At 35.9% G+C, this 19,183-nt stretch overlaps 1 protein-coding gene across 2 annotated transcripts in view; it reads right to left on the bottom strand.

Annotated features, from left to right (window-relative positions):
* Nucleotides 1-19,183, bottom strand: part of LOC136026041 (leukocyte receptor cluster member 8 homolog) — a 49,701-nt gene that overhangs the window by 4,528 nt on the left and 25,990 nt on the right. For both annotated transcript variants that reach the window (XM_065702202.1, XM_065702203.1), the window contains exons 7-12: nt 18,317-18,601; nt 12,892-12,978; nt 9,463-9,655; nt 7,058-7,192; nt 4,041-4,239; nt 2,050-2,257 (exon numbers count right to left, since the gene is read on the bottom strand). In XM_065702202.1, the coding sequence (XP_065558274.1) occupies nt 2,050-2,257; nt 4,041-4,239; nt 7,058-7,192; nt 9,463-9,655; nt 12,892-12,978; nt 18,317-18,601 (1,107 nt within the window). The remainder of the gene's footprint in view (nt 1-2,049; nt 2,258-4,040; nt 4,240-7,057; nt 7,193-9,462; nt 9,656-12,891; nt 12,979-18,316; nt 18,602-19,183) is intronic.

Genomic DNA, 19,183 nt, shown 5'->3' with positions numbered 1-19,183 from the left:
TTTGTGATTTTAGTTTATAGGCAAAAGTATGAATATAAAGTAGTAGGTTAAAGACCGGAAATAACCATCATATACAACCCAATGGGTTATCCCGATGATTTTTGAAAGACTATGTAAGCGTTGATTTTACTAATAATTTTATGTGTCTCTCTCCTAAAACTTGCATAAGCCAAGCATTGAACTTCCCTACGAGAACTAATAAGGTTTAAAGAGTCAAACTAAGAAGTTTGACTCTTTCTCTCAACTCTACATTTTAAAACAGTAAAAAACTTTAGCGTAAAGAGCGGGGCGTTGAGGAGAAAAAGCCCCTTTCATATACGGAGTAATTTCTGTTCGTTTTAAGTTTTAATGACGCCCCTTACTTTCATTAAAAATTTTTTTTTTTTTTTTAATTTCAGGACGTTTTTGAATTAATGCATTTTTTGATCTTGGCTCTCCACGCATAAATAATTAAAACGAAATTTGCATATTAATTTTTTGGGCTAAATGGCTTTTTCATAGTTTTAATCGGAAGATTTTGAGAAAAAAGGAGAGAGAGAAGGCCTGGTTGCCCTCCAATCTTTTGATTACTTAAAAAGGCAACTATAACTTTTAATTTTTTACGAACGTTTTCATAAGTAAAAAATATACGTAACTTACGCAGCGAACTTCTATATTCGTATGTTTTTATTGCGTATATGAGGGGGCTCACCCCTCGTCGATACCTCGCTCTTTAGACTAAAGCTTAAATGTTGTCCCAATCCCTTAAGAATGACCCCTGAATCACAAAGGCCATAGAATAAATAGTTGAAATTACTAAAAATACTTTAGCATAAAGAGCGAGGTATTACGAGGAGGTAAACCCCTCATATGCGTAATAATTTCTGCTTGTTTTAAGTTTTTATGCTGCTCCTCACTTTCAGTAGAAAAAACTTTTCATATTTATTTTTTCATTGTTTTTTAAAATAATGCTAGAAAATCCTGCGCCCCCTCCAATTGAAAGTCTTCCACCATGAGAAGTTCCTCCCACGTAACTCCCCCCCCAAACCAAAAAAATCCCCCTGAAAACGTCTGTACACTTCCCAGTAACCATTACTATATGTAAACACAGGTCAAAGTTTGTAACTTGCATCCCCTCCCACGGGGACTGCGGGGGAGTAAGTTGTCTCTAAAGACATAGTTATTAGGTTTTTCGACTATGGTGAATAAAATGGCTATCTCAGAATTTTGATCCGGTGACTTTGGGGAAAAAATGAGCATGGGAGGTGGCCTAGGGGCCCTCCAATTTTTGGTCACTTAAAAAGGGCACTAGAACATTTAATTTCCGTTAGAATGAGCCCTTTCGCGACATTCTAGGACCACTGAGTCGATACGATCACCCCTGGGGGAAAAAAATGAACAAAAAAACAAATAAACACGCGTGATCCGTGATTTGTCTTCTGGCAAAAAATGCGAAATTCCACATTTTTGTAGATAAGGGCTTGAAACTTCTACAATAATATTCTCTGATACACTGAATCTGATGGTGTGATTTTCGTTAAGATCGTATGACTTTTAGGGGGTGTTTTCCCCTATTTTCTAAAACGGGGCAAATTTTCTCAGGCTCGTAACTTTTGACGGGTAAGACTAATCTTGATATAACTTATATATTTAAAATCACCATTAAAATGCGATTCTTTTGATGTAACTATTGGCATCAAAATTCCATTTTTTAGAGTTTTGGTTACTATTGAGCCGGGTCGCTCCTTACTACAGTTCGTTACCACGAACTGTTTGAAACACCTTATTTATAGATTTTTAAGCCACAACAAATAAAAAAAAGGAGGAAACAGAATTTTTTCAAAAAGATAAGACCAAAAGGTTTAACTTGTTTCCATTTTTTCATATTCTTGGTGTGTATGCAACAACCAGGTTATTTACGAAAAGTTTTGGTAAATCTAAGGGAAATATTTTTCTACTAAGGAATGAATTCCAATGACTCCCCAATGATTCTATTGTGCGGAAGATATGATAAATCGCAACGTAATTTGGTCTAAAAATAATAAGAAAAGAAAAATTAAGAAAGCATACGCCTTGATTATCATTTTGAGAGCTCTCTTCCTTTCTCTAGGAAGGAACTTCTCTATTAGATATCCCGAAAACCTGGGTGCAACTTCATAGAGGCGGAAAATTTGAACGAAATTACCAATCTGCCATGCACTTCTAAGTTTTATGGCAAAGTCAACCAAAGGATCTTCCCGCTCTTCTTTCCGTATCGTCGATAGTTCCGTTACCATATCTGAAAAAAAGAAAGTTGCTTTACAGATCCCTAATAATAAAAGAAATATTGTAGCTCCCGGACGTCAGGACGTTCAAAATTCTGTTTAAAAATACAAGAAAGGAAAGTTTTTGTTTTATTAGATAGGCCCACAGAATCCATAATTGCAAGTCTGTGCCAACTTTCAAATGCCCTTTGGATCTTTTAGGGTTAGAACATCCTTCAAGGTATTCCAACTTTATGGCCTTTTTTCCCTAGCATAAATTGAATTTAGGATATCTGCTCTAAAGCCCTTTCAGAACTTATGAAAATCAGATTCAACAAATGTGGATTGACGAATAGGGCCATCTCAAGAGTTCAGGTTAGAAAGAAAAGTATTTGAACAAAGAAGTAGAACAGGAACTGTTTAAAATTTCCACAAAATAAAAAAACGAGTTGACAGCAATAACTCTGCTCGTTTTTTTTTCGGCAAAAAAGGATAAATACATCCATGCAAAATGTTTTACTTCTGAAAGAGTTTCAATTTTTTTATTCAGACGGCCCCCTTAACCAAAGAACACGTGATTTTAAATTTAAATCTGTTCAGAAAACAAAGTTTTGTCTTACTGTATAAAAAGCTCGTACGGAGGTCACACCCTCTCTAATATCTTTTGTTTACTAACGAGGATTTTCATATTTATTTTATCTTTATTTGATTCATAATATTAACAACACTGACATACTTAAGAGGAACCACCCCCGCCCACTCAAAAAGGCTGATTCTTTCTTTTTCTGTCTCTATGTATAAAAACTAATCATACCTAAAACTTTCAGTTTTTTCCAATTTTTTATTTTATTTTGAGTCTCGTCCTTCTAGAGACTAAAATTTCTTTATTTTGATTTTCTTTGACATTTCTTCATCTAAAATCGTATAACCCCCCTCCCTCTTCTCCCCTATAACCCCAACCTCGTTTTTTTATGTAATTTTGAAAATCTGACTTTTCTTTCGACATAATTTTAATTTAACTCATCCTACTAAATACAATATCAACTACTGATCAACCTGAAAGAAATTAAAGAAAGGGGAGGGATTTTATCCTGCTACACTTAAACGCCAATAACTGACGCCTTTAGTATGAATTATATTGCTTATAAATACAAGCTCACAGAGCCAATTATATTATGCCTCAGCACAAGCTCATGAAATCAACAACTATGGAACTGGTCAAAACCTTATTCTAGAGACAGGAGGGTCACATAGCTCTATCACTTATTACGATGTTTCCTATCTCCTGTTCTTAAGCCATCTGAACATCCAAACAAGTGCAGTAAAACAGCTGCTAGGTGCACTAAAACATCTGTTGTCCCCCCCCCCATCTAAGAATCTTGTTTTGTGATGAATTATTTTTATTCAGATTGCCCCCTTAACCAAAGAACACGTGATTTTAAAAGTTAAATCTGTTCAGAAAATAGTTTTATCTTACCGCATAAAAAGCACGTACGGAGGCTTAACTGAAGCCTTTGGTATGAGTTATATTGCTTATAAATACAAGCCCACAGAGCCAATTATATTACGCCCCAACACAAGCTCATGTAACCAATAACTATGGAACTGGTCAAAACCTTATTCTAGAGACAGGAGGGAATTTACACTTCGTGGCGTTTCACAAAATTATCCTAAGGAATAACTTCCCCACGAAATCTTCCACACAGAAGTCTGTTCTCAAACAAACACTCAACCCTGGATGACAAATACGATCCCTAAGATTAACGATAACTTCTTTAGAGATATTAAAACAGGATAATCTTCTTTTCAAAGCCTTACCTCGAGTATTTTTGGTGAAAATATAGTAAATAAGTCGGTAAGCAATAAATTCGTTCTTTTTTTCTCCACCGACTTCTTTATACAATATCTTGAGCTGAGATTGGCATCTGTTAAACTCTTCATGATCAAACTTCTCCAATGCTATAAGGGCGTGGGTCTCATATACATCCACTGTAAACTTGTTTCTTATTCCCTGAACCTAAATAAGGAAAACGGGTTGATTAAAACAACATTAATATAAAAAAAAACCTGTATGTTAATCTAAGAACCACTTCACAAAAAAAATGATGCAAGTGAAGCGCAAAGTTGGAACTTGAAATAAACAAGAATTATTGATTCGCAGGTAACATCTAGCTACAAAACCTCCTCAGATAAAGTGGCGTATATTTCTATATATTTACAGAAGTCTGAAAAAACACGTGCTTTACTGACAACACAAAACCCACACAAAAAGATGCTCTTTTAGGAGCGTTTGAATTTCCAAGTACCTGCAAAAAATAAAAGGCCAATTCACAAGGTTCTCAATCTTTCATCAGCCACAATACCTATACATACAATCCTGTAGCATACAATCCAAATTCTCTAAAACTCTCACAGCTTCACGGCAATCTTCCAACTCCTGTGTTTATTTCTGATTTAGTTCCATATAGTCTTCGTTCTTCACATAATATCTGCATTCCGCCTACCCCTACTATTCGATCAGATTTCAATCTCCTCATTGCTTGTCAACAGGTCTGGAATTCACTACCTTCTTTATTACAAAGGTGCCACTCGTTTGGGACTTTCAAAGGGTTCTTAAGGATCACTTCGTAAAGAATCAAACAGAATAGCATTTTTTTTTCCTTTTCCTCTGAGAAGTTGATGTCCCCTGAATGTTTGCTTCATGGTGTATGGTTGTCTTCTCTGCGCCTTCTCTCCCAGGCCTCAGGTATGTTCTCTTTTCCATCTTATATTTTGTTTGGCTATTGTTCTCTTTTTTTGGTCGTTGCTTAAATTGTATTTTTTTTTTGTATCCCCCTTGTATCCCTGACCATGAAGCCTTTCGAGGGGGAATATGAGTATTGTATTTCCATTTCGTATTTATTGGTGAATAAAACTCTGAACTCTGAACACTCAAGGAAGCTTATTTTTTCCGTAAAACGCTATTTCTAGGAATTCTATAAATAATGACAACGAAGAATAATGTATTGCTGCTTTCTGTACATAACGCACTAAGAAGAGTATGAAAAAAAGGAAAAATAAAAACGAAAAGGACACTGACAAAATAACGCACAGTTATTAACAACGTCAACTTTTAAGCACTCACCCAAAATGGGACAAATACTATGAAACTTCACAGCTTACCTACACTACACATTTGGTAAAAAATACGTCAGTGGAAAATCGACAATAATATGGCACCGATCAGTAAACCGACGAGACAGTTGATCCATTTTTTATTTTTTTTTATTTTCCAAAACATCGTAGTGTTGGGTGATGTAGGCTATTACAAGGCCAAACAGGGGTACTGAGAAAATACTTCTAGAACCCGAAGAATAGCAATCAGAACCTAGAGAATAACGATCGGATAGCCGACAAAAGGTCCTCTTATCAAATTGGCCCTTTACCTTGGCGTGAAAACCATAGGATTTTCTTAGTTTTCCTTCAAGGAATCAATCATAAGCTTTCTTGTGTATCTAATTAATGTTGGCCTAAATTTCCTAAATACCTGACCAAAACTTGGATTGCATCAGTTGAGACAGTCTCTGATTCGGATAGAAAATAAAAAAATCGGTGCTTGGAGGTGACAACTGAGAGATCGATTTCATTCAATACAGAGCACACAACATCAACAACGTCCAGGAGTGCATAAAAACTAATAGCTAAAAGGAGAATGTTGTCAACATAGGAAAAATGACTTAGATATTAGATATGGCATAGATATACGGTTCAATCCAATATGCTCTAATATGTCACAATCCTGATAACCTTACTAAATATAGCAGGATTTAGAAAAGAAACTTTATTTAGCCTTTCAACATACTCGAATATGACAACTAACAGTACTTAGCAAACGCAATCCGATTAAGGCCTTCTGATATCACTTCTAAAGGCAGGTACACACAAATGGATTAACTTCGCTTCTAAAGAGGTACACAATTGCTTGGGAGTCAAGAAGGGAGTCAAAGACATTTGAAAAGTTGCCCGGGCATCTTGCACACTTAGTCTTTTCGAACTTTTCAAACAAAATTCAAATTGGTAATCGCCATAATCACGCTTCGCAGACACTTTAATAATAGGTTTCACAAGAAGCTTTCTAATCGTTGAACGAACGGTTATAGATCATAAAAATTCGGATCTTTATTTTTCTTATGAATACATATTGCTAGACCTTCACATAGCATATCATGTATATGCTGATGTGCAATACTGGCCTAAAATGAGATGCCAAGATGTTCGAACAATTTTGTTGTCCCGTAGATAAGATGTTTGAGTTGCAGGCCATCAGAACCTGACGCTTGCTTGACTTTAGACGGCGAATATGTGCCTAGAGGCAGACAAACCGTCAAAAAACATATTTGCATGAAACGTTAGTTCATCTCACTCGTGAAACGGTCTATTACCTCAAAGTACAGAAGCTTACCGGAGTCAGATAGGAACTGACAGAAAATGAAAAATGAAAAACGAACTTTATCCCTCCCCCCCAGGATTTTGACGAAATCACGCCACTATTGTGAATGAAACTGTACAGACTAAGAATTTCGATTTAGACTTATCTGTACTCAGCTTGGGATGATACAATTTAGACAAGGTTTAAGGGGAATATAAGAATTACTATTATATGAGATTAAGTTTGGAATGAAGAAAATAAACATTCGGTTTTGAGATTGAAAATAAGATGGGTATATCTTTTTTCTTAGAAAAAAAAGGTGGTAACTATGATCCAATCTGTGACCTTTTTTAGCATCTCAAAATTAAGCAATAAATTAAAATGTTATAAAATGGATTGCTTTTTAACCTAAGTGCACATTCCTTACCGTCATATCTTGTCTAATAGACTTGAGCTGATCACATGTCCACAGATAGTCCTGATTTTTTACCCATTTTTGCTTCGTATTTGTCAAAGCCAATTTTAGTACGGGCTCAGGCCTTATTGTACATGGGTCAGGTGCCTAAGAATAAAAAATGAAACCTTAGTTAATAAAATAACAGAATAAGGATTTTTTTTAGTAACATTGAGACTGTAATTTCTTTGTTACCTAGTTAAATCCCAGCCATCCTTTTGTAAGCTTCTAGTCAGCATCAAACTATAGAAGCTATGGCACATATTTAAACTACTGATCCGTTCCAAGTTACCTTCCTGAACAGGATCCTCCTACGATGGTATCCTGCATAATCCTTCCTGGGACAGTTTGAAGCCGATGGAATATGTGCACATCCTGATAAGCTCTGACCAGCAGGTATCGGAGAAGTCTCTTTCCTTCTCAAATAGTACTTATCATTCTCCGGCATGGGTGTCCCAGTTATGCTTCAGGAGCCATAATCAAATAATTTCTAGCAAATTCTATAGTTTCAAAAAATGGACAATCCAATTTGATTAGGAAGGGAGGATGTCCCCCGAGATTCACCAAAGAGTTCTCTCCCAGAAAGATATTCCCCTCAAGAGTCGGACATGTTTGTAGCAACAGTTATGTACTAATTTTAGTAGAGATGTAGATTTGAACTGCTTTGCATTTGTGTGATGAAGTCACAAGTCTTTATATTTACTCTTTTCCAACCCCCTGGCGCCAAGCAGAAGCTCTTTTTTACAATTATTTTCATGGACAAATCATATCAAGAATTTCCCCTAGTTACTGTAGCTATAGATATTAGCACAAGCAATGGGATGTACCAGAGAATTTATCTGGCACAAGAGCGAATAGAAATCGTGTCATTATTATTCTTACATGTCCTGAAATTATGTTCATCAAAATTGAATGCAGCGATTTGTATAAAGCAGTACTGCTTAATCTCCTGGAACCTAATGTCCAATCCGTTGAACACATTATGAACTTATCTTGTCTAATCCTTTGCTGCAACTAGAATGCCACCTGTTATTATTATTATTTTATTTTTTTAGTAGGTATTAACAATGGCTAAGTTACGAGATACTAGTATTGGAAAAAGTTTTAAGAAGCAGAAAAAATGTCAAAGGTAAGATAAATACAAATAAATTTAAAGAATAAACACAGAAATGCGAAATAAATCAAGTAATCTAAAATAAGTTTTTTTTTTACATTTATGTATTTTAAAAACTCGAACTGATCAATTGACCTGCCTTCTAGATGAAGTTTGCGTCCATGTTTAATGAATTGGACATTGGGTCTCAACTGCCTATTAGTACAGCTAACACAAGGAAATGGATATAAACTATTTGGCAATGTTGTCAGATGATTAGTGTGAAAAAACACCAGGCAGTTCCAAAAACAAGCCAAAACACGCCCTGTTCGGTATAGAGAAGAAACACAGGCGACAGTTTGCCATAAAGCCCATCTTATACGGTGAATCAGCGCCATTTGCATCGTAGGAATGTTAAAGGCCTTATGCTTATCATAAAGTTCATAAACCAGAAGTACTATGCAACGAGGAGAAACAACGCTACCTAAAAAAACTAATAAAGCCTTTGACACTCAATTGATGGCAAGTGCAATTTTCATCTCGATATCCATTGAACTGTTCCTTCTCCTTACTATATTTTTTTCATACCGCGCGAGTTGCGTGGAGTAAGTCTCTCGCGAGCTTTCCGAAAAGGTGCAACAGGAGTAAGAGCAGCAGGCAACTGTATAAATCTGTCTCCATAGACAGACTCCAGAGCCCGATTCCGGATCAGGAGATGTCGTCTTCACTGCTTCAGATAGTTTGACGGATCGCCCGCTAAATTTGAAAGTGAAGACACGTGGTTTCGAAATATAAAGATGCTGCTCTATGCAGTTTCGTTCATCCAGAATAATCCTGGGTGAGGAAAATCATGAATTTAATCACTAATGACCATTTTCTTATTTTGGCTCAGAATGAAAATAATGTCTAGAAGGAATATTATGAAATAATTTGGCTTTCTTTGAATTTAACATTGAGAACACTCTTACGTCCTTTCGTTTAGCTGACTTTTTCATGTTTTTGATCTCCATGGCTTCTAAAAATATTAATTCCTCTTTTCAGTCACTTTGGACCAGGCAATCGGTTTGCTAGATGACAGCGACGTGAGTAACGTGGACCTGGAGGATTATTTTCCCAGTATCTGTGGACTTATGAAGACAATTTTTAGGCGACAAATTACAAATACCCAAGGTTAAATGTGTGTCCCCATGTGGGACCTCATGAAACCTAACAACATATTTTAATTCAATTAAATAACCCACATTTGTAACAGCCTTTTTTGGCAAAGACAACAACAAAAACTTACAGTTGTAAGCCTAAAGAAAGGCTTTTCTATATCATTTGATGTTCCAACAATATGCAGTGAGTTGAGATCAAGTGCTTTAGGCTCCAAATCCAAGTCAATTTTTATGCGTTTTGCCATAGGAGGGGTGTTTACTGATCCATACTTTTTAGCTCGCATTGCCAGTAGACATCTTGCATCAGTACTGTCTTCAATTCTAAAGAGAAAAATACTAATTATTTAAAGAAAACAATAATCGAATTAAATAAGAAAGAATACGGTTTAGAATATCAATCATTGGTGTTCCGACAACTAGTTTCAGAACTACTTTTTGTTCTTATTTTTGGAGCTCCCTTTAACTCGAACTACCTTGAACACGCTATACCCCACCAAAGATCAGATACTTAAAGTGATTACATCTAAGCAGGACTTCGAATATTATCCCTGGCTCTTCCTGTACTTCTTACAAAGATGAGACATAGAGAACTAATTTATAAAACGTTTTCCCCAAAACAACCTTTTTCAAAGAAAAGTAAAGAGCTCCATTAAGTCAAGCACGAGCAAAAATAAAGTCAAATAAGCTTCCAAGCGTAAAACTACCACAAATTACTATCAATAAATAAATGAAACTGAAAAGGAATAGAAATACAATAATTAGCCGTGTCAAACTCAAAACGAGGGAAAATTAACATTAACTGGGCTGATGATTCTGAAGGCCTTCTGAAGACCAGAACACAATTTGTTGAAAAAAACAAACAAAACAACAACAAAAACAAATGACCATGGATTGTCAGTTTAAATTGACATATACTGATATTCATTCTTTAAAAGATTTGACAATTTTTTATTTATGAAAGTAAGAAGAGTGAAAACATTTCAAACGTATTTTGTTTTCAGTAAAGCGCAAATAGTAGTCTTGAGAAGGCATGGGAGTTATTAGCCCTACTCATGTTAATTTTCGACCATGCTGAACAAAATGGCAATCTAAAATTTTGATCGGGTGAATTTGGGAAAAAATGAGCGTGGGAGGGGGCCTAGTTCCTCTCTATTTTTTGGTCACTAAAAACGGCATTAGAACTTTTAATTTCCGTTCGAATGAGTCCTTCGCAATATTACAGGACCACTGGGTCGTTACGATCACCCCTATGAAAAAAAAAACACGCACCCGTGATCTTTCTTCTGTCAAAAAATACAAAATTCCACATTTTTGCAGATAGGAGCTAGAAACATGGTTCTCTGATACGCTGAATCTGACGGTGTGATTTTCATTATGACCTTATGACTTTTAGGGGGTGTTTCCTTTTTTCAAAATTAAGGAAAATATTTTCAGGCTTGTACCTTATGATGGGTAAAACTAAATTTAATGAAACTTGTATAGTTGAAATGAGCATAAAAAGTCGATTCTTTTAATGTATCTATTGGTATAAAAATTCCGTTTTTTACCTCTACAGTTAGGTTCTCTCAAACACTGAATCTGATGGTGTGATTTCATTGAGGTTCTATGACTTTTAGGGTATTTTCCCCTTTTCCCGAAAATAAGACAAATTTTCTTAGGCACATAACTTTTGATGGGTAAAAGCAAACTTGATGAAACTTATATATTTGAAATCAGCATAAAAATCTGATTCTTTTGATGTATCTATTGGTATCAAAATTCCGTTTTAGAGTTTGGTTACTATTGAGCCGAGTCGCTCCTTACTTACAGTTCGTTATCACGAACTGTTTGATGTCTACTGGATAAGTTACCATCGTTTCAACATAATGTATAATTTTTAGCTTTTCCCTCCTAGGAAAAAGCTAACTTTATTTTAAATGTTGAAATTTTCAATTTATTGTTACGTTTCTTTTTATTGTAATTTCAAGGTACCATATTATCTACATTTTATTCATATTGTCTATTTCACGCAGACAAGATATTAGACAGATTGGGTTGTTGGCCCTTGCGAATGAGGCTCCTCATACATCATAGATGGCTTATATTATTTTTATTATAAATTTCACGGATTTTCCCTTTCTACTTTGCATACAAAAAGGGTTATCAGTTCAGTTTCTTATGGTTTTGATTCATGACGATCTATTAGTATAGGATTACATCAAACATACATACACAGATATACATACTCAACTTTACACATACAGAGAAGAGGATATATGTATATTTATACACACATAGACGCTACTAACGGTCGAGATAACTATATAGCCCTCCCGGAAGACTAAACTAAACGATCAGTAAAGAAGATTGCGAATATTTCCGTCTTTGAAAGATATTGCTTTTATTAGATACAGGGGAAATCTTTTATCAATGTTAACAAGAGAGGTTCTCCGTTTTAATTTAGTAAGCAAAGTATACAGGAAATTCTTTTTATTCAGAAATATCAATATGTGGAAAGTATGCATAAACAACAAGTAGAACAATAGGGAATTTTCTTTTTCATAAGACGGCGGAATGCAACTTCAAATGAATATTTTGATCCTATATCAAAGGGCCGTCCTTAGAAAAAAAAAAAAACTTTAAGAGCTTGTTTGTAAATGTTTTTATTCCACTTGAATGAATTGTCTTTTTTCACTACGTTTGATGAACCAGTACTGGTTGGACTTCCCTCAAGTAATGATGGTAGGACTGTTTTGAAAATATATTAGTTTTAAAGGTAATATTTTTTTATGGGAGTTCTTTTATATTCATTTTTTTTTCATTTATTTGCTGAGAAAGGCCCTTGGATATAGGTCGAAATATTCATTTAAAGTTTCATTCCACTGTCTTATATATATATATATATATATATATATATATATATATATATATATATATATATATATATATATATATATATATATATATATATATATATATATATATATATATATAGAGAGAGAGAGAGAGAGAGAGAGAGAGAAAAAAAAAATCCCTATCGTTCTACTTGTTGTTTATGATAGAAAGGAAGTAGCGTCGTCGTCGCTATTTACAAAAATATGCAATTTCGACGAAGTATGCATTTTGAAACAAAAAATATTTTTCAACGAATGTGTTGTAAGACCTGTTTTACGACTAAATTTAAAATTTCCCCGAAGTCTATTGAGAAAAGGTTGGTTTTCATGGAAAAAATGAGATAAATACAATCCCAACGTTAGAGTTAGATTTTTCCAGAAATAATGACTTGTAGCGGCAAATTCTCCTCCATGTAATAATTCTATCCATCCACGCCAGAATTTTTTGAGAATACAAGCTCTCAGAATTACACAACCTACGCCAATACCACGTGCAAGAATACGAGGCACAGGCCACGTGCAGTATGGTTAGTTGTTATCTGTTTTTAAACTCTTTCTGGCTTACACAGAAGCTCTCTTCATGATCAACTTGGAACATATTTTAAAAAGATAAACCTTTTCTTAGAACTCAGACAATCCTTTTTTTTCTTCTGAAGTTCATAAAAGGGATTAAAAAAAACATACTTATCCAGATCTGCATATCTTCGCTTCTGAGCTTTCACCTTTTGTTTCATTAGTCTTTTTTTCGATAAAGATGCTAGACGAACAGGGCTAAAAATAGAAAGAAAATGTTAAAAGATGATTCTGACCTTGTTATACGCAAAATACTTAACCAAAAAATATGACAAACTTGAATAAGAATATAGTACGTTTTAGAAGGACTATTTCTTTAGATCATTCCTCGGCTGCAGTCTAATTTAGATTTTGATATAGGCCTATTTGATTACTACAAAAATCCAATATTCACCAAGCACTTTAAGGCTTAAATGTCAAAAAATTCAAAGCACAGATTTCGTCTGATAGACTCCGAAGAGTCTTAAATCATCCATTTAGTCTAATCTTAAAACTTCCCGGATCTAGTCTGCCATGTTACTTACCCAGTGATCTCTTAGTTGAAACCATTCGATTAACTAAGAATATAAAAATAAACTAGTCTCAACAACAGGGTAGAGCAACCTCAACAACCGATCAAAATAAAGATGACTTCAGTTCACTGCTGATTGTGCATTTTCGATTTACCAAGTACCAGTAATCCTAACACGATGTTTCACGGTGCAAGTCATAGAGTTTGTGATACATTTATTGCAACTAGGGGCATATCCGGGATATTTTTTTAGAAACACATCAACAATTTCTCTGTTTACATTTTTGTTACGTTTTTACGAGTCGGCCGAACTTTTTTTTGCGGGTGGGGGGGGGGGGGGTCAAACCCATCCCTGCATACGGCCTTGATTGCAGCATAAGATACAAGTAATCTCGCCTATCTGAAAGTAATTCTAACAAACTAAAATTATTTTTGGTTTTACATTTTGCGGATACAAAGTTTTTGATACCTTAGAGCCATTTTTCTGCCGTCCTAACAAATCTTATGGCCTAACAATTTTAATAACAATTATGCTTTTATGAGCTAATAAAAACTGGTTAGTAAATTTCTCTAATAAATCATATCACGATTGATGAACTTGTTGCAGAATTTAAATCTGGATTTTCAAAGGCTGAAGATGAAGCAATGCGGATGTGCAAGTTTCTACACTACATACATTAATAGGGAATCCATGACAGCCAATAATTCTTTCAGTTAGGCAGATTCTTTTGGTGGCTTCCAAAAAATATCTTCAGGGATTAGGTATTCTGATTTTTTTTCATGTGTGTATCCTTTTTTAAATTTCCTGCTCAAATAATACGCTTCTGAAAATGGTTAGTTAATCATTTTCGTTAATTTTCCTCCACGAGCTAACAGGAAACTGTTAGCAAACACTACTAACTGATAATTGGACAGCGGAAAAAGGCCTTAGATCTAATTTATAAGAGTAATTCAAACTGATTAAACTTCTATAGTTTGTTCATACGCTAGGTAAATAGGCTACAATTACTCATAACAATATAAATATTAAAAACAATAAATTTTAAAACACATACCATAAAAGGCTGAATTACCTGTGTCACAAAGGGAAAGCCCAATTACTTATTTAACACATCATTCAACAATTGAAATAACCACAACATCAAACAACTGGCATTAAAAAATAAGGTAAAAAAAGAAAGAGTAACTTTTTACTAAGTAGCCCTCCCCCCGGACATGGAAAATGCCTCTTTTTAGTGTTTTTGTTTGGCAAAAAAAAAAAAAAAAAAAAAAAAAAAAAAAAAAAAAAAAAAAAAAAAAAAAAAAAAAAAAAAAGACTAAATTTGACCGGTCCCAGATTTTGGGAAACAAATTTTATCACCAACCCCCAATTCTTTGTGAATTGAAAAAAAGTGAGTGCTGATAGTGCGGTAAATGAGTTTCTTGAATATGATGACTCTGAGGTTAGAAATACCTTACTGAAGATTACGAATATGATTTTTAAAAAAGGGGAAGTAGGCTACCTAATGATTTTAGGAAAACCTTCATTAGACCACTGTATAAGAAATGTGATAAGAGTGAGTATGGTAATTATGGAGGCATTAATCTGGCCTAACCTGCGTTGTCTATCGTGGCCTAATATGCGTTGTCAAACACCTTTGGTCCTCAGTTTTGTATATTTTGAGCAAGCGTTCGGTTCTGTTGATAGAAGAGCTTTAGCAAAGGTATCATCCTTGTATTGCTATGTACGAGAGTAACACTGCTCCGGTGAAGATAAGAAATGAAGTTAATAGCTAGTTTCGCATTAAATCAAGAGTTATGTAGGGTTTTGTTCTATCCCCCTTTTAGATGGACGTGTTAAGGAGCACAGGAAAGGCAATTTCAACGGAATCCAACGGGCAGGATAAACTCTCCTGGATTTAGATTATGCTTTTGATTTAAGCATCATAGATGAAAGTGTAATCAAAATGAATGAACTTTTAGAGGTTTTTGCAAGTTCTGGGTGCTAGAATAGGTTTAAAAATCAATGTTAAAAAGACTAAGTCACTAAGGCTAGGATTAAGTGAAGGTGAAAAGATGACGTTGGATAACGAAAAGACTGATCAGGTGGGCAGCTTCACTTACCTTGCTAGTATTATTAGTAAAGACGGCGGGAGCAGTGAAGATGTTAAAAGTAGAATAGCCAAGGCTCAAGGTGTTTTTTCACAGTTAAAAAAAGTTGGGAAGAATGGGAAGAGAAATCTTAAAACCAATATTAGAATATTCGAAGCTACAGTGACAAGGGGTCAAATATGGCTCTGAAGCATCGGTGCTCGAAAAAGAGGATGAAAATTTAATATATGTTTTACAGAGAAATTGCCTACGGATTGTTCTGGGTACCCGGCTGACTGACCGTATTTCAAACAGTTAGCTTAACAAAAAATGTGGTTCATTCCCGCTTTTTAGCGCTATAATGAAAGAAAGGTTAAGATGGCGAGGGCATGTTGGGCGGAAGAAGGATGACAGATTGCCGAAGATAGTCCTTTTCGGCCAAACGTTTAGGGCTAAACGGAAAGTAGGTCGCCCTCGTCTGGGATGGGAGAACGTCATAAAAAGGGACTTAAAGGATAAAAAAGATTTAAAGGAAATGGGAACTTCCAGGAAGGGTGTAAAAGGGGAGGCTTTGAATAGATTGGGACGGAAGAGGAGCGTGTGTAGCTGTGTTGGCCTCAGACGGCTTGGTGCTACGGTGAGTTGTTAGTAGTAGTAGAAGTAGTAGAGTAAAAGGGGAGAAAAGAAGAAGATAGAAGAACGAAAGGAGACTGAGGTAATGCCATTAATAAAAAGAGTTAAAAATACCTCGTTTTTTTCTAATTTTTCCTCTCCCTTCAGCCCCCCAGATAGTCGAATCGCGGAAAACGACTTTATCAAGTCAATTTGTGCAGAATCTTGACTCGCCTAAAAATTTTCATCGTCCTAGCACGTCCAGAAGCACCGAACTCGCCAAAGCACTGGACTCTCCCCCTAACTCCCCCAAGGAAAGCATACCCAGTCCGGTTACGTCGATCACGTATGTATGACATTTGCTTATTCTACCCACCAACTTTCATCCGGATCTCTCCACTCTAAGTGTTATTCCAAGATTTCATGTTTCCACCTCCGATTCACCTCAATATCACCAGATCTGGTCGGAATTTAAAACAAGAGCTCTGAGATATAAATTGCTTCTAAATATCAAATTTCATTAAGATTAGGTCAAGCGTTCTTAAGTTAAGAACACCTCAATATTTCTAATTTTTCCGAGTTAACATCCCCCCCCCAACTCCCCTAAAGAGAGTGGGTTCAGTCCGGTTATGTCAATCACGTATCTAGAACTTGTGCTAATTCTTCCCACCAAGTTTCATCCCGATCTCTCCACTCTAAGCGTTTTCCAAGATTTCCCATTTCCCCTTCCAACTCCCCCAATATCAACGGATACGGCCGGGATTTAAAATAAGAGCTCTGAGACACGAGGCCTTCTAAACATCAAATTTCATTAAGATCCCATCACACTTTCATAAGTTATAAATACCTCATTTTTTCAATTTTTCTCTCCATTGAGCCCCCCATATAGTCGAATCGAGGAAACGACTGTTATCAGGTCAATTTGTGCAGGTCCCTGAGACGTCTACCAATTTTCATCGTCCTAGCACGTCCAGAAGCACCGAACTCGCCAAAGCACTGGAAATCCACCCCCCCCCCCCCGATTCCCCTTAAAGGAGCGGATCCGTCAGGTTTCATCCCGATCTCTCCCCTCTAAGCGTTTTCCAAGATTTCAGTCCCCCCAACCCCATATGTCACCAGATCCGATACGAATTGAAAATGAAGCATCTGAGACACGAGATCTTTCTATATATCAAGTTTCATTAAGATCCGATCCCCCATTCGTAAGATAAAGATACCTCTATTTTCACGTTTTCTAAGATTTCTCCCTCCAGGTCCCCCCAATGTCACCGTACCTGGTTGGGATTTAGAATAAGAGCTTTGAAGCACAAGATCCTTCTAAATTTCATTAAGATATGATAACCCGTTCATGTGTTACAAATACCTCATTTTTTCTAATTTTTCCGAATTACCCCCACCCCCAACTCCCCCAAAGAGAGTAGATCCGATCCGGTCATGTCAATCACGTATCTTGTACTTGTGCTTATTCTTCCCACCAAGTTTCATCCTGTCCTTCTTAATATGAAATTTCATTAAATCCGATCTCCTTCGTAAGTTAAAAATACCTCATTTTTTCTAATTTTTCAGAAATACCCCCCCCCCCAACTCCCCCAAAGAGAGCGGATACGTTCCGGTTATGTCAGTCACGTATCTAGGACTTCTGCTTATTTTCCCAACCAAGTTTCATCTCGATCCCTCCACTCTAAGCCTTTTCCAAGATTTTAGGTTTCCCCCTCCAACTTCCCCCAATGTGACCGGGTCCGGTCCAATTTTGAATAAGAACTCTAAGACACGATATCCTTCCAAATATCAAATTCCATTAAGATCTGATCGCCCGTTCGTAAGTTAAAAATACCTCATTTCTTTTCTAATTTTTTCGAATTAACCGTCCCCCACTCCTCCCCCCCCCAGATGGTCAAATCAGAGAAACGACTATTTCTAATTTAATATGGTTTGGTCCCTGATACGCCTGCCAAAATTCATCGTCCTAGCTTATCTGGAAATGCCTAAACTAGATAAACCGGGACAGACAGACCAACAGAATTTGCGATCGCTAAATGTCTCTTGGTAGATACAAAGTGCCATAAAAATTAAGGATCAAAGAAGAGTACTAAAAGTAAAACACAATCTAGCAAAAAACTTGATTTCTTATAGTTTTATGTTATTTTACTTGCTAAAATAAGAATACGAATTTAACCGTAGCTTTTTTGAAACATTTTCTCACAAAAAATTCAAAATTCCCGCAAATATCGATAATTCATGAAAATTTCTTTTCTCAGGCTATGAACAGGTAAAGCAAAAAAGGAAAAGAAAAACAAAGAAAAAAGGCTTAAGCGGAGTAAGCCGCTTGATCAAAATTATTACCTTCTTGATCGGGATCTTCTACGTCTTTCCCGGGATTTTGACCTTGATCTAGATTTTGAAGAACTAGATGATTTTCTTGACCTTGCCGATAAAGACGAATCTCTGGATATCGAGCGACGAAACCGTTCTTTTTTTGAAATTGCATCTGGACTTTCTCCAAATCTTTTGCTGAGAGGAGCCGAGCTTCTAGCTAATCGTTTGAATACACCCTGCTGTTTAAAAGAACCCTGTTGCTTAAAAGTCATCCTTGTTTCATGAGCCTTTTGTCCCAAATCTTGAAATAGCCTTAAAACGAGAAAAATTTGCTGATACAAAGAGAAAAAATCCTGCTTATTATTCAAGATTTACAAAATAATAAGGCGTCCCTTGAGATGAAAAATACTTGCTTGGAAATTATCAGGGACATCAGTTATAGCTCTTGCTATCTCTTTCTGTTGTGGTTGGGTAGTACTAATCGAAATTATAACAGTCAAAAGGACCTTCAGATGCACCAGAATTTTCCGGTGCTCTTTTTTCTCTTTTCTCTTTTTTTTTTTTTGGGGGGGGGAGGGAATGTGGCTTGTATGCTAAAAGAAACAAGTCGACCATTATTTTTTTGACACCCAACTTTTGTGAAGATTAGAGTTACCCCGCAACAAGCCCCGCACCAGAAACACCATGTGGTGTAAAAAGCCAGTGGATGGAGGGGGAGCAGTATCCAGAAGACGTTTCCGTTTCTATACGAAAATTCTACCAGTGAATTCAAAGGCTATCCTGCCATTTTGGGATCATAACGCCCCTTTAACACATCCCTTCCTAAAATGGGTTCGGATCAGTGCAAAGCAATGGAAACAACTTTACTGTTAAAATGAAATTTGAGCATTGCCG

The sequence above is a fragment of the Artemia franciscana genome, chromosome 4, assembly GCF_032884065.1.
Source record: "Artemia franciscana chromosome 4, ASM3288406v1, whole genome shotgun sequence".
NCBI lineage: Eukaryota > Metazoa > Arthropoda > Branchiopoda > Anostraca > Artemiidae > Artemia > Artemia franciscana.
The sequence above is the reverse complement of the archived record's forward strand: the minus strand, read 5'-3'. Positions and strand labels throughout refer to the sequence as shown.